General features: G+C 46.4%; 1 protein-coding gene across 1 annotated transcript; it reads right to left on the reverse strand.

Moving 5' to 3' along the window:
* Window positions 1-3470: 3470 nt before the first annotated feature.
* LOC105706403 (MHC class I polypeptide-related sequence B) lies at window positions 3471-10857 on the reverse strand. The gene is made up of 4 exons (XM_064380575.1): window positions 10739-10857; window positions 10185-10460; window positions 9324-9602; window positions 3471-6647 (listed from the first exon to the last, which is right to left on the reverse strand). The coding sequence occupies exons 1-4, from the start codon at window positions 10770-10772 to the stop codon at window positions 6493-6495; spliced, it is 744 nt and encodes a 247-aa protein (XP_064236645.1). The 5' UTR covers window positions 10773-10857; the 3' UTR covers window positions 3471-6492.
* Window positions 10858-13788: the final 2931 nt, after the last annotated feature.

Raw genomic sequence — 13788 nt, forward strand, 5'->3', positions numbered from 1 at the left:
TAATTTCCCCAAGTTCCAGACTGGCCAGGCAACCCATGAGCCACTGCCCATGATTCATTCATTCAGGCATTACTGGGGCATCATTTCACATCCTTCATCTCCTGTGATTCTGTTTGGGTTTGATTCCTAGTTCCTGGCTCGACAGCCATTTCCAAAGCTGTTCTGGTGTCAGTTCCCAAGCTGACTGCTCTTGCTGTAGATTCTCCTCTTTATATCTGAGTCATGGGCATTTATTTCCTGGAATTTAAAAAAAAGTCACTGATATTTTCAATGCAGCATTTTTAAGGACTTGTAGTAGGAGAAATTCTATGTTAGCTTCGGGATAACTGTTTCAAAACACCAGAAAAGTATACTTGAATGGACAACATGCATGGAGGAAGGGGGACAAATCATAGGTGGGCAGTGGGTTTTGACCAAGTGAAAACTCAGGTAAACAACATCTTCATCAAGCCACAGGATTTTCCGCCTCCAAGAAACACCCGAGTCCTACTCACTCATAAACCACCCTCCTCGCCCTAGAGGAGCCACTCTCTTGATTTGTAACACTGTAGATTAGTTCTGCAGTTCTGACTGAATGGAATCATACGTGGTTTTCATGTCATCGGCCTCATCATTTTTGTTGGGCTCATCATCGTGCTGTGTGTAGTCACACCCTGTTCACTCCCACGGCCGTCAAGTGCTCCACTTTATACATGGCTCATACTCTTGTCCCTCCACTGTCGATGGACCTTTGTGTTGTATCTAGGCTTTACAACCTGTAAACAGGTTGGCAAACTCACATGCATTTCGACTGGTTTTAACTAAGAGTGCTATTACTGGGTCATAGCTGAGCGGACGCTTGACTTCATCTCTCAAAAAACAAGTTTCTACTGAGTGAAAAAATATTAGAAGAGGGTAAATCTTCTCTTTTAGAAATTATTCAGCTAGTAAATGAGAAAGGAGTGAGAGATTGAGACTAGAACTCTTTTGTAACCCTTAATGAATTAACAGATTTGGCCATTGAACAGTAATGGCCAAATTTAAGCATATGGTAAAATTAAAAATAAAAATAAAAAGTAAATAAATAAATAAAATAAAAATAGGTAAGTTCTTCCTAATGTAAGAATACAATGCAGTGCCATAAATGATGTAAAGTACTCAAGAAAAAAATCAAGCCTGCGTATAAGCAAATCCCTGCAACCAACTACCAATTTATAGAAAGCACAGACTAAAAAGTTGTATATTAAACTACTCCTTGGGGTGCAGCCAGCAAAACACAAACCGTGGAAAACACAACCAGACAATATAAATTTCAAGGAGGAACATATACAAAAAAAAAGAATAAACACTAAAAAATACTCTGAGGTAAAACTAAACTGCAATTTTAGATGATGAAAATATAAAATAGAACAAAGAAGTGATGATCATAAAAGTCAGACTGTGATTCTATGTGGGGGAGGGAAGAGTTTCACTGAGCTGGGGCAGATGATGGGGTTTCTGGGCTGGCTGACAAACTTCTATCTCTCTGGTTGTTAAAGAGTGTTTACCTTTTATTAAAGGGCAACATTTTCAGACAGATTTTCTTTTTGGTACCTGTTTTATTTTATGACAAAAGCTAATGAAGTATAAAATAGTTTATAGATCACCATTATGTTTTGCACAAAGCCTACTCTCCACACCCCTCTCCAGATACTGAGCTCCCAAAACAAGTGGCAGCCCCAGGAGCCCCTGGCAGGGCCACCTGACTTCTGGGTGTGGTCATGTCACCGGAGGCAATGTCCTGGGTCTATTCTGTGACGTCTGGAAGAACCTGATAGGACACACTGAGCGGAAGCTTTCCCTGTCACCTGCAGGTTCTTGGCTATCACTGTAGAGGGAGCAGGTTCTCATCTCTCCACAGGTCCGATCACAGCCACAGCCTCCTCTCTGCATGGGGAGTGAGGCTGGTCCTTTCCCTGAACACAGTGACAAGAGATCACTCCAGAGGTGAAGATGACACCATTCTTCCTCCAACATGGTCCAACTTCATGTTTTTCTGCTTTACTGGAAAGTTGACTCAGGGTGATGTTCAATGACGAAATCCCAGATAGGAAAGATGGGCAGATCTCAGGACTGTATCTGATCTGGGACAGGGAGAACATGGATCATGCTGCCCTTGCACCCAGGAGATGGGTGCTGGGGCTCTGCTTCAGGGTGGAGAGAGGTTATTGCTTATCCTCCAGGTTACAAATAAAAACCATTCTGCCAGCCTGTCTGGTTCTCCCTGGATCCTCAATTCTAACAGGGACTGTCATTTTGTCACCTCCCTAGGAAGGGTTTTTGGACACAAGAAAGTGGATGTGATTTCTAGGTTTACTGTGTTCTGGTTTATTGTGCTGCCAATAAAATACAATCAAAATACATATTTAATAAATAATAAAATAACCTGTAATGAGTAAATGTCTCTCATGTACTGACACCATCGAGGTTTCCTCCAAGTGTGGGCACAGTTGCAGACACACCTTGTCTCTTGGGTCAGGACACTGGGTCAAGTGAAATAGGAAACCACCACAGTCACTGCAGAAGGGACCCTCATGGAAGAGGTGTGACAGGGAAGGTCTATGGTCCCAGGGCCACTACATACAGGACTGACTCCCATTCTGGGAAGGACCTTTTTTTATTTTGTATTCACAGTAGTTCTGAACTTGCAGGATGCTGAGACTCAGCACTGGCCAGTTATACTGTTTCTTTCTTTACCATTAAACGCTCTGTCAACGAGCACCTGAATACATTTTTTTTTCTCTTCCTGGAGAGAGGCAACATAATAGCAGATATGTTGAAACACACAAACGTACTTTATCATGTGCTTTCAGAAAAAGCTACTGAAAGATTAATTGCCCCAAAATGAGGAGGGATACAAAAGTAAAAAGAAAGATTGCATGTCCATGTTCATAGCGGCGTTATTCACAACAGGCAAGATATGGAAGCAACCTAAATGTCTATCAATAGATGACTAGATCAAGAAAATGTGACTATACACAGACAATGGCATATTATTCAACATTAAACACAAGAACATTTTGTTATATGCTGCAACATATATTAACCTTGAGGTCATTGCTAACTGAAATATGCCAAGCAAAAAAGCCTCCAAATACTGCATACTTCCATTTATGTGAGGTGTCTCAAACAGTCTAACTTGATGAACGTGAAAGTAGAATGGTGGTTGCCAGGGAAAACTTCTATAGGCAATGAGGCGTTTTTGTGTAATGGTCACCGAGTTTCAGCTTTCAAGGTGAAATGTTCTCGAGATCTGTTGCACCACAATATGCTTACAGTTAATACTGTTATAGTACTGTATATTTTTATTTTTTATTTTTGGTTTAGACGACGTCTCACTACTTTCCCCAGGCTGGTCTTGAACTCTAGGCCTCCAGTGATCCTCTTACCTCAGTGTCCCAAATTGCTGAGATTACAGACATGAGCCACCACACCTGGCCTATGGTACTATATTCTTTTTTTTTTTTTTTTTTTTTTTTTTTTTTTTTTTTTGAGACGGAGTTTCGCTCTTGATACCCAGGCTGGAGCGCAATGGCGCGATCTCGGCTCACCACAATCTCCGCCTCCTGGGTTCAGGCAATTCTCCTGCCTCAGCCTCCTGAGTAGCTGGGATTACAGGCACGCGCCACCGTGCCCAGCTAATTTTTTTTGTATTAGTAGAGACGGGGTTTCACCATGTTGACCAGGACGGTCTCGATCTCTTGACCTCGTGATCCACCCGCCTCGGCCTCCCAAAGTGCTGGGATTACAGGCTTGAGCCACCGCGCCCGGCCTATATTCTTAAAAATGGTTACGATAGTAAATTTTATGTGATGTATTTTTTGCCACAATGAAAAAATGCTTAGACCTGTTACTAATTTAGAAAAAAGTGCATCAGTTAATTAAAAATAAGTTAGGATGTGGCCTGTGGTCATTGCTACCCAGGAGGATGAGGTGGGAGGGTCACTTGAGCCTAGGAGGTGGAGCCTGCAGTAAGCCATGATGGCATCACTGCACTCCAGCTTGGCTTAGAGAGCAAGATTCTCTCTCTTTCTCTGTCTCTCTCTCTCTCTCTAAACACACACACATGGCCGGGTGTGGTGGCTCACACCTGTAATCCCAGCACTTTAAGAGGCTAAGGTGGGTGGATCACCTGAGGTCTGGAGTTTGAGAACAGCCTGGCTAACATGATGAAACCCTGTTTCTATATAAAAAACAACAGTAACAACAACAAACAAATACACACACAAACACACACACACATCCATGAAGCAGCAAAATCAGCACCTCCTGAAACTGCACAAAAGACTCATACGCCCCAGCTTGACATCTTGAATCAGTCTGCATTTGGCAGGACCCCAGGTGGCTCCACTGCATGTAAAGCACCACCCCAGATGGTGGTGGAGGGAGATCCAAGGATGGTGACTATGTTCCATAGGTAGAAGCCTCCAGTCCAGATGGGAGCTGCCGGAAGGCCCAGGAGGGACATTTCCAAGAAGGTAAAGTGGAATATCCAAAGTCTGTAACTTCTTAAAAGAGTAATACGAATAAAAGAAATAGCAGGTTTAATGAGTGCTGTCTATAAAATAAACAAAAACAAAGGCAAGTACTAACTACAGGAAGAACAAATTGTAGTTCAGAAAGTGAAAAGTAGTGAAATTGACATGAGAAAAGTAGTCATGGAAAAAGAAACAAGGAATGGCTGAACTAAACATGATTCCTATAGAAATACATCGGGAAGATGAAAGCACGGGAAGAGTGCAAGGGAACAGGTGCGACGAACTACTGCATTCGCCACTGTGCTGTGCAACAGTCAATGGCTGCAACTGAAACCAAGCAGTGTTAATGAAGGAGTTGTATTTAGACATATGGAAGTAAAAGTTGGAAGACTTAGCTAAAAAGGTGGAAAATGGTTGCCTCTAGGAAGGCAGAAATTGAGAAGATGCAGAGAGGACTCATTTCTCTAGAGAAATCCTTTGCAAATATTTGACGTTTTAAATTATGGGCAATTAAACTTTGATTAACAAAAACTGGAATGAATATGAAAATTTATACCCAGTGAGAACTGAATTCGACAAGTGATGTGTAAGAGTTAATTAAAATATGTGACTATTAATTATATGTCATAAATGCATAAATGTGTGAATGACATCAACCCTGAATAAAAACATAGAAGAAAATGTCAATAAACACATCTCTGGATAAATAGCACATGAATGAATTCCCTACCCCAGCTCCCTTACTGGTTACCTTGGGAACCCAGGCAGTGGGAGGAAACAGGACCAACTAGAGTCCCTCATCCTTCTCTTGCTTCCAGGCAGGTCCTGGATCCACTCCTGCTGCAAGGAGGACTCTCATCTCTACGTTGAGTCTGTTTCACAGGCGTCACCCTTACACTCTCTGCCAGGACGGCCTTATGTGGGTGGGGCTGAGGTTGCCTTGAGCAACAAGTGCAGCACTCATCTGTGAGCCCCAAGACCAGCAGTCAGGAGGCATCAAGAAACAGGGTGGGGAATATCCCACCTCTTACTCATCTACTTTCCTGGTTCATTTGTTCTTCATTAATTCAGTCCACACCTCCCCAGCAGTCACTTTACACTAGAACTTGACTGACCCAAATTCTTCAAAGTCAGAAAACCTGGAAGCACTCTCTATCCCCTTCCTGATGTCACACTTCAGCTCTGTGTCATCACATGAAGGCTCCAGCTCTTCAGGGCAGATGTTCCTCCACAGGGTCAGCCCTTGATTGTTGGCACCAGATGTCCCACCTGCATCATTTCACAGCACTTTCTGTTCTGCTGTGAATCTGTCAGTCATAGGACAGATCAGAAACTAGCAGGGAAAGGGGATAAGGACGGGAGACTGTTTTCACGCTGTGTCAAGGCGTTGAGACAGACCTCTCCTTCTCCCCTGAACCTCATGCTTTATCCACTCCCAGACGCATGAAATAAAATACAGACCAGAAATGTCTATTTAAAGAGTAAACATCTATAGCATAAATTTTGCACACATAGTAGACATGGAGTAATGCATAAGACTGTGACGGGGGGTGAGGGGACCTCAAGGTGACAAGAAAGCTGGTCCTAGGCTCGTCAGGAGGAGTCATCACCAAGACTCATAAAGTTCACCTATGACATTCTAATTACTGTACATGTAATATATTAAAACATAGTAAGAGTCTGGGCACAGTGGCTCAGGCTTGTAATCCCAGCACTTTGGGAGGCTGAGATAGGCAGATCACCTGAGGTGGGGAGTTTGAGACCTGCCTGGCTAACATGAGTGAGACTTTCTCTCAAAAAAAAAAAAAATTATAATAATAGAAAAACAACGGAAATGATGATACCAACTAATATGGCACAGCTGCAAACACCTCATGCCTACTAACACTTTGCGGCCTCCGACAACAAGAAATAAGTGGTGTTATGTTCTCTGCTTCATAGGTCAGGAAACTGAGGCACCAAGAGGGAAAGTGCTGGTGAGATCCAGGCAGGGAGTTCAATCGCAGCCGCCTGGCTGCACAGTCTCGGCGCCCTCAGTGGAGCCAGTGGGCCCAGGAGCTGACATCAGAGGCTGAAATCCCAGCTGTGCGGCATCCCTGTGGTCTCCTGTCCCAACCACGTGTTGATCCAGGACCTGCAGACTCACGAGCTCTGGAGAAAAGAGAGAAACCGGTGAATGCTCCACTGCGTGCAGAGTATTGTGTTTCTTCCCTGGGGACTTTTCTCTCTTCAGTTGCTCCAAAATCAGATTCTCCCTTTCTCAGAGGGAAAATTAGGCTCTTACATTTTTCTTCCTTCCACCTAGCTTTTCCCAGCCCCTGCCAATTCTGTCCCATCACTCCATCAACATCAGCACCTGCCCTGTGCCCACCACCCATTGGGCAGGGAGTGAAAGGGCCCCAAGATTAAAGGACAAGACGCAAGAGGGAACCCAGTGCCCTCCCCTCCTCTCAGGCCTGACCAGTCCTGTCAGAGTGAGAGCCCTCCCCAAAGAGAAGCCCTGACCCTTGCCCTCAGTCCCCAGGCCCTCTTTTCATGCAGAGGCACCTGCACACCAGCCTGCTCACCGTGGGCTCTACCCTATACCTGTGGCTCGGCGTTCCTCCCCTCCCAGCCCTGAGCTGACAGCTCTTAACTGGGGACCCCATCAAGAAGCCTGGGCGTGCCCGGTAGGCTCAGCATGGAAAGACGTGGCTGCCACAGGATCTGCACCTCACCCTGGGTCTTCCCCACTTGCTCAGGAGGCCCTGCCTCCCCTGACCCTCAGCACCCACCCAGGCCTGTGACCTGCTCTTGAGTCACCACTGCTCCTGCCTGGTCCACTTATCCCTGGAAATGCAGCTCCACCCCATAGCTGCTGCTTGGTGAGGCTGCGAGGCCTTCCTGCTCTGTCCCTAGCAGGGATTCCACCCAGGACACTGCCCTTGCAATCCACAAGAGATTTTCTCCATGTGGAGTAGGGGGGACCCTTAGCCTGAGGCTGCCTCTGTCCACCCGCTGCACCTGGGAACTGCCACAGTCACCATCTCCCACACAGACCCTCCTGGAGAGGGAGCTCCAAATTTGAGTTCCTGTTTCATTTAATATGCTTTACAACATCAGTATTAGAGGACATTCTATCACAATCATAGAGCTGAAATTATGAACATTTGTATGGGACATCAACATTGAAAGCAGGAATTTTGAGACATTGGCACATGACTTTCATACCCTTTTCCTGGTCAAACCCCCAGTGACCTGTGAGGAAACCAATCATGCCCACAGAAAACCAGAACTGACAATCCCTCTACAGGAGACACCGCAGGTTAGAGCAGGAGCCACCACACACCTGCTCTGCCCCTGCTGCGGGTGCCTCCTGGACGGGGCCCTCTTGCTGCAGGGCAGGGGATGAACCTTCCCATGTGCCCAGGCCTAAGGGGCAAACAGACAGTGCAATTAGGTTGAACGATGAGAAACCACCACGCCTACCGCCAGGTACACAAAAGTGGGGAAATGGCAGAAAGACCCAGGTCTCCTGGACGCCCCAGCCCCTCACTGTCCCCTGCACTGCCTCTGTTTTTGCAAAAACACAAAACTTCCTGCTTTCTCTTTTCATCTCCTGTCAAACAACCTGACTGTGGGGGAAATGATTCTGACCATCCCTTACTCGAAACTTACCAGGCAGTGACCACCCTGAGAAAGGGAAATAGCCTCAGGGAGGGCAAGGCCAGGCCACAGAGCACAGAACAAAGCCCCAGAAACATGGTCCCCAGGACTGCAGAAGAAAACACTTGAGGTAGGATGAGAACAGGGACCGCAGCTGCCCTGATGAGGGGCTGGACCCCGCTCCTGAAATGGCCCACAAACATCTGCTTATCTACTTGTCTATATCATCTGCATGGAAACTCAGGGAGGCCAGGTGGTGGGAACCTGGAAACAGCATGGCCTCGAGTGACCCAGAGTACATGACACCCCCGATGCAGCTCCTGGAGGAGGCGCATAAGGAGCTGCAGAGTGGACAGAGATGGCTGTGTGCCACCAGGACCCTCCATGTTACAAGAGGGCCTCCAAGGGTCTGCACAGGCAGGGCCCCCAGTCTGGGCCTCATGTATCTTTTCCTTGGTGTCTCCCCACACAAATAGCTGGAGAAACTGGGGAGAGGGATGCAGAGAGGAAGGGACTAGGGCACCGCCTCCCCTCAGATTCCTCTCCAGTTTCTAGCCCTCCCCAGATCACAGCTGTCTTTACTATTTGCTCCCTCTGAGGCTGTGATCATCCAGGCCCTCAGCACTCCACATGTGATTCCCAACTCCCCCCTCCTGGACGTGCCCTAGTGAGCCCTAGAGACAGAGAGACTGGGATGAGGACTGAGCAGGCACCATCCTGCTGCCCACTGCTCACCTGCAGCAGGAAGAGGCCACAGCTGGACATTCGAGGGCATTCCCTGGCCCAAACTTGGGAAGGATTTAGGGGTGTAGATGGAGATGTGGCTCCTGTTCCCCTCCCAAATACCTCAACTTCCAACACCTGTTCCAGAAGCCTGGTAACCTAAATGCCTATCTGTGCAGGAGCAATGAGGGGACCATAGTGCCCACACAGGAGCCCTCCTATCTCCAGCCACTGCCCCTTTTCTCACCTGGACCCTCTGCAGGTGATGTTCTCTTATTGCAATGACGGACACAGAGACGAATAATAACAGCAGCAACAATAACAACAGCAATAATAACAAGACCATGTGGATTGGTTGTCCATTGACTATCGAGCACAAGCCCCTTCCCGGAAAAAAGGCATTTGTTATACACTGGGCAGAGCCACAGCTGACCCTCTCCAGGGTCACCCAAGGCTCACCAGGGGGCACAGGGTGTGTGCTGTGATTCCCGCTGTGTTCCAAGTAGCAGGTGAGCCTCTGCTCCTCTCCTTGGCGAATGCTGATGGTCACCCAGGTCTTGTAGGTTCCATTCCCATCAGGCAGGACAACCTCCGAATGCTGGACATCATGGCTCAAAGATTCCCCATCCTGACGCCAGGTCAGTGTGATATTCCAGGGATAGAAGCCGGAAGCCCAGCATGTCATGTTGATGTTGCCCTCTGAATCCTCACTGCAGGGGACATTCACCATGGGGGGCACTGGAGAAGAAAGTGCAGAGTCGGTGAAGCCCTACTCCCCTCTAAGGGAGATGCAGGGAACAGGGCTGGTCCTCTCCACTGTTTCTGCTCTGGCTGAAGCACTCATAGACCCTGGGCCTTCTGTACACCTGTCCTCATCCTGGGGCCCAATTCCTCTAGGGCTGGCAGGAGGATGGGCCTTGGGACTGCAGACTTAAGTTCTGGGATCCCCACAATGATGCTGAGGAGGGGGATGTTAGGGGTGGACTCCTGGGTCTGGGGCCAGGAGGGAGGGAACTCTTCAGGATGGGCAGGGTGGGAGGCAGATGGGGCAGCCCTGTCCCCGAAGGCTTCCTCTCCTGCCTGCCACCCATCCCAGGCTCAGGAGTCTGTCGGAGGACCTCCTGCTTTCCCAGATTCCAACACTGGATGGTTCAGTCCCAGACCCACTGGCTCTGACAGGAGAGGAAAATCAGGACACAATATGCCAACAGGAAACGCCTGCATCCATAGCACTGGGCAGGTTTTCCTCTTCAGAGCTGGGGAGTGAGGCAACTCTAGCAGAACTGTAGGGAGAGGAGAGCCCCTGCCCAGGGTCGGTACCTGTTCTCCCGACGCACACCCGGGATTCCAGATATCCCTGTAGTTTCTGCCGGCAGTCTGCCAGCACAGCGTCAGCTTTCTTTGCATTTTCCTTCAAGACATTTGTGATGTTTATAGGGAAGATCTGAGCTCCAGAGGACTGGGGCACTTTCCATTTCTGAGTGCTCAGGTTTTGGGAGAGGAAGAGCTCCCCATCATAGTAGAAATGCCGGAAGCCCCTGGTTCTGCCGTCTTCATGTATCTCACAGCGTCTAATCTCCTGGAGGAAATGAGAGGCTGCCCCCACCCAGCAGTGACTTCTCCATTCCTGAACCCCTCACCTTCCTGCCCAAGTGAGGAACTCAGCCCAGCCGGGACCCCTCCCTGGCTCTCCTCTGTGCCTCCCTGTGCTGGCTGAGTGCTGGCTCACCTTCCTGCTTAGCTCCACTGATCCTCCTTTCCCACCTCCAGCCCCAGCCAGATCCAGTGGCAAGAGACAGGTCCCTGCTCTCTGCCCCTAAATTTTCTGGAAAAGGCCTCTCCCGTCACTCTTGCCCCTCCCTGCCCACTCTCACCTCCTTTCTGCCCCTCTTTATGAGCCAGGATCATCTTGAGGTCCTTCTCATTCTCTCTCAAGTCCTCGATCTCTGTGTTTAAGGTCTCAGCTCTCAGGACTGCTTCTGCCCAGTGTCCCTGGGGCCCTGCAGGGCATTTCTGCCTGTCACAGTGCAGGAAGAGCTGACCATCCAGATGTACCTCAGCGAAAAATCCTGACTGCCCAGATCCATCCCCGGACAGCACTGTGAGGTTATAACGAAGATTGTGCAGCTCTGGGGAAGAGAAAATCACAGATGAAACTTCTACCTGGAAGTAACTTCACATCGATGCGTAACACACAGGTCTGCTGTCCCGACCTTCCTGAGGAGGCAGGAAATGCACACGGGCAAAGGGACAAGAATGAGGGTTTCATATACAAGGAAAACTGGGAAGCTGGGAGGATAGAGGAGGGGTCTGAGGATTGGAAGAAGGGGGAATGGAGATGGCAAACTTGTAGGCCAGGTGCCAGAGCAGGGTGGCCACAGGCCCCCTAACGGTATAAGGGGCCACAGGGAGAGGCTCTTCTGCAGGGGTAATGAAGGAACATAAAGGCAGTGGTGGAAGGAAGGTCTTGCCAGAGGGGAGGTGTGGAATGGGAAGGGACTCAGGCTCAGAGCAATCCATGTCCAGTGTGGCTGTGGTGCACAGGTGACAGTGAGATGGAGACAAGGGGAGCTGCCTCGAGAAAAGACTCATCATGGGCATGGTGGGGCAAGGGAGGGGGTGGTCGTGAGGCACAAGGGGCAAGAAGGTTGTAGTCCCAGAGAAGTTTATAGTGGGGTCAGTATCCCAGAGGGAAGTAATGGTGTGGGCTTGGGTGCAAGTGGAAGAGTGGCATGACAGCATGACAAGGCCCCAGAACAGCAAGTGCATGAACCCGCTAGTGTCCACTGGGGTGGGCAGGTGGCAGGGTCTCAAGCAGTTCATCTTTTCAGCAAATAGTGCTGGGGGAACTGGATGTTCAAATAAAATAAAATGGCATCTTTAATTTGCACTCTATACAAAAATTAACTCAAAATGAATGAAAGACCTAAACTCTAAACTCGAGAACTAAACTTTAAAAATTTCTTAGAAGAAAACATTGGGGATAATCTTCATGACACGGGATTTGACAGAGCTTTCGTGGATATGACACCAAAGCACAGACAGAATATAAAGAACTGACAAACTGGACTCAAGAAAATTAAAACATCTATGCACTAAAGGGCATGACTAGAGCGAAAAAGCAATCAACCCCCGAAATGAAATAAATACTGCAAATCATACATCTGATAAGAGATTAGTTTCCAGAATACATAAAGAAGTCTGACAAAAACAACAAAACAGTCAACCCACTCAAAAATGGGCAAAGTAGCCAAGAGAGGCTTTGTGGCGGAAAAATGGGCAAAAGGCTTGAATGGCCAATTCTTCAAAGCAAATATACAAATGATCAATAAACACATGAAAAGATGCTCAATATCAGTAGTCATTAGGAAAATGCTAATCAAAACCACAATCAGATACCACTTCAAACCAATGAAGATGGCTATTATCTAACACACACACTCACACACACACACACATACACACAGAGAGAAAGCTTGGCAAGGAGATAAAGAAACTGAAGCCCCTGTGTAATGCTTCTGGAAATATAAAATGGCACACAATAGAAGATACTATGGCGATTCCTCTAAAAATTAAAAAATGAAATACCACATGATCCAACAATTCTATTTCTGGGTATATATCTAAAGGAAATAAAAGCAAGAACATGAGGAAATATTTGTACTCCCATTATCGTAGCAACATAATTGCCAACATCCAAAAGGTGGAAGTAACCCAAGTGTCCATTGTCTGAGAAATGGATAACCAAGATGTGGTACGCACATACAGTGAGTATTATTTATCATTAAGAGGAATGAAATTATGACCTGGATAAACCTCAAAAATAAAATAAGTGAAAGAAGCGAGAAACAAAAAGATAAACATTACATGATTCTACTTAAATGAGGTACCTAGAGTAGTCAAATTCATAGAATCAAAAAGTAGAACGGTGGTTACTAGGGGAGAGAGGTAAGGAGGAATGGGGATATACTGATTAATGGGTACAGAGTTTAGGGTTGCATGAAAATGTGAATGTATCTAATGCCACTGAAGTGTATGTTTAAAAGTGGTTAAAAGAGTAAGATTTATGTAATGCACACTTTACCACAATTAAACATTTAAAGAAGGAATACCAAGCCTATTCAAACTGTTCTGAAAAACAGAGGAGGAGGGAATACTCCCAAACTCATTTTACAAAGCCAGGAATCTGATACCAAAACCAGGCAAAGACACATTAAAAAAAGAAAATGACAGGCTTATATCCCTGATGAACACCGGTGCAAAAACCATCAATGAAATAAAAGCAAACAAAATTCAATAATACATTAAAAAGATCAATCTTCATGACCAAGTGGAATGTATTCCAGGTATGCAAGGATGGTTTAACATACGCAAATCAATCAATGTAATACATCATACCAACAGAATAAAGGACAAAACCATACCATTATTTCAATTGATACTGAAAAAGCATTTGATAAATTCAACATCCCTTCATGATAAAAACTCTCAAAAAACAGTATAAAAGGAACAGACTTCAATATAATAAAAGCCATATATGACAAACTCACAGCTAGTAACGTACTGAATGGGGGAAAACTGAAAGCCTTTTCTCTAAGATCTGGAGCAAGACAACGATGACTACTTTTACCACAGTTGTTCAACACAGTACTGCAAGTCCTGGCTAGAGCAATCACACAGGAGAAGGAAATAAAGGACATGGAAATTGGAAAAGAAAAAGTCAAATTATCCTTGTTTGCAGATCATGTGCTCTGATATTTGGAAAAACCTAAAGACTCCAACAAAAAACTATAAGAACTGAAGAACAAATTCAGTCAAGTTGGAGATTCAAATTCAACATCAAAAATCAGTAGCATTTCTACATGCCAACAGCAAATAATCTGAAAAAGAAATAACAAACTAATCCCATTTACAATAGCTACAA

This window comes from Aotus nancymaae, unplaced genomic scaffold (genome assembly GCF_030222135.1).
Source record: "Aotus nancymaae isolate 86718 unplaced genomic scaffold, 86718_ANA_hifiasm-v0.15.2.pri h1tg000027l, whole genome shotgun sequence".
NCBI lineage: Eukaryota > Metazoa > Chordata > Mammalia > Primates > Aotidae > Aotus > Aotus nancymaae.

Coding starts and splice junctions, on each gene's coding strand:
- LOC105706403 (XM_064380575.1), bottom strand. CDS start 10,772: ATGATCCTGGCTCATAAAGAGGGGCAGAAAGGAG. Junction 10,461..10,738: donor TAAAGAGGGGCAGAAAGGAG/GTGAGAGTGGGC, acceptor GGGTGGGGGCAG/CCTCTCATTTCCTCCAGGAG. Junction 9,603..10,184: donor GGTGTGCGTCGGGAGAACAG/GTACCGACCCTG, acceptor TTTCTTCTCCAG/TGCCCCCCATGGTGAATGTC.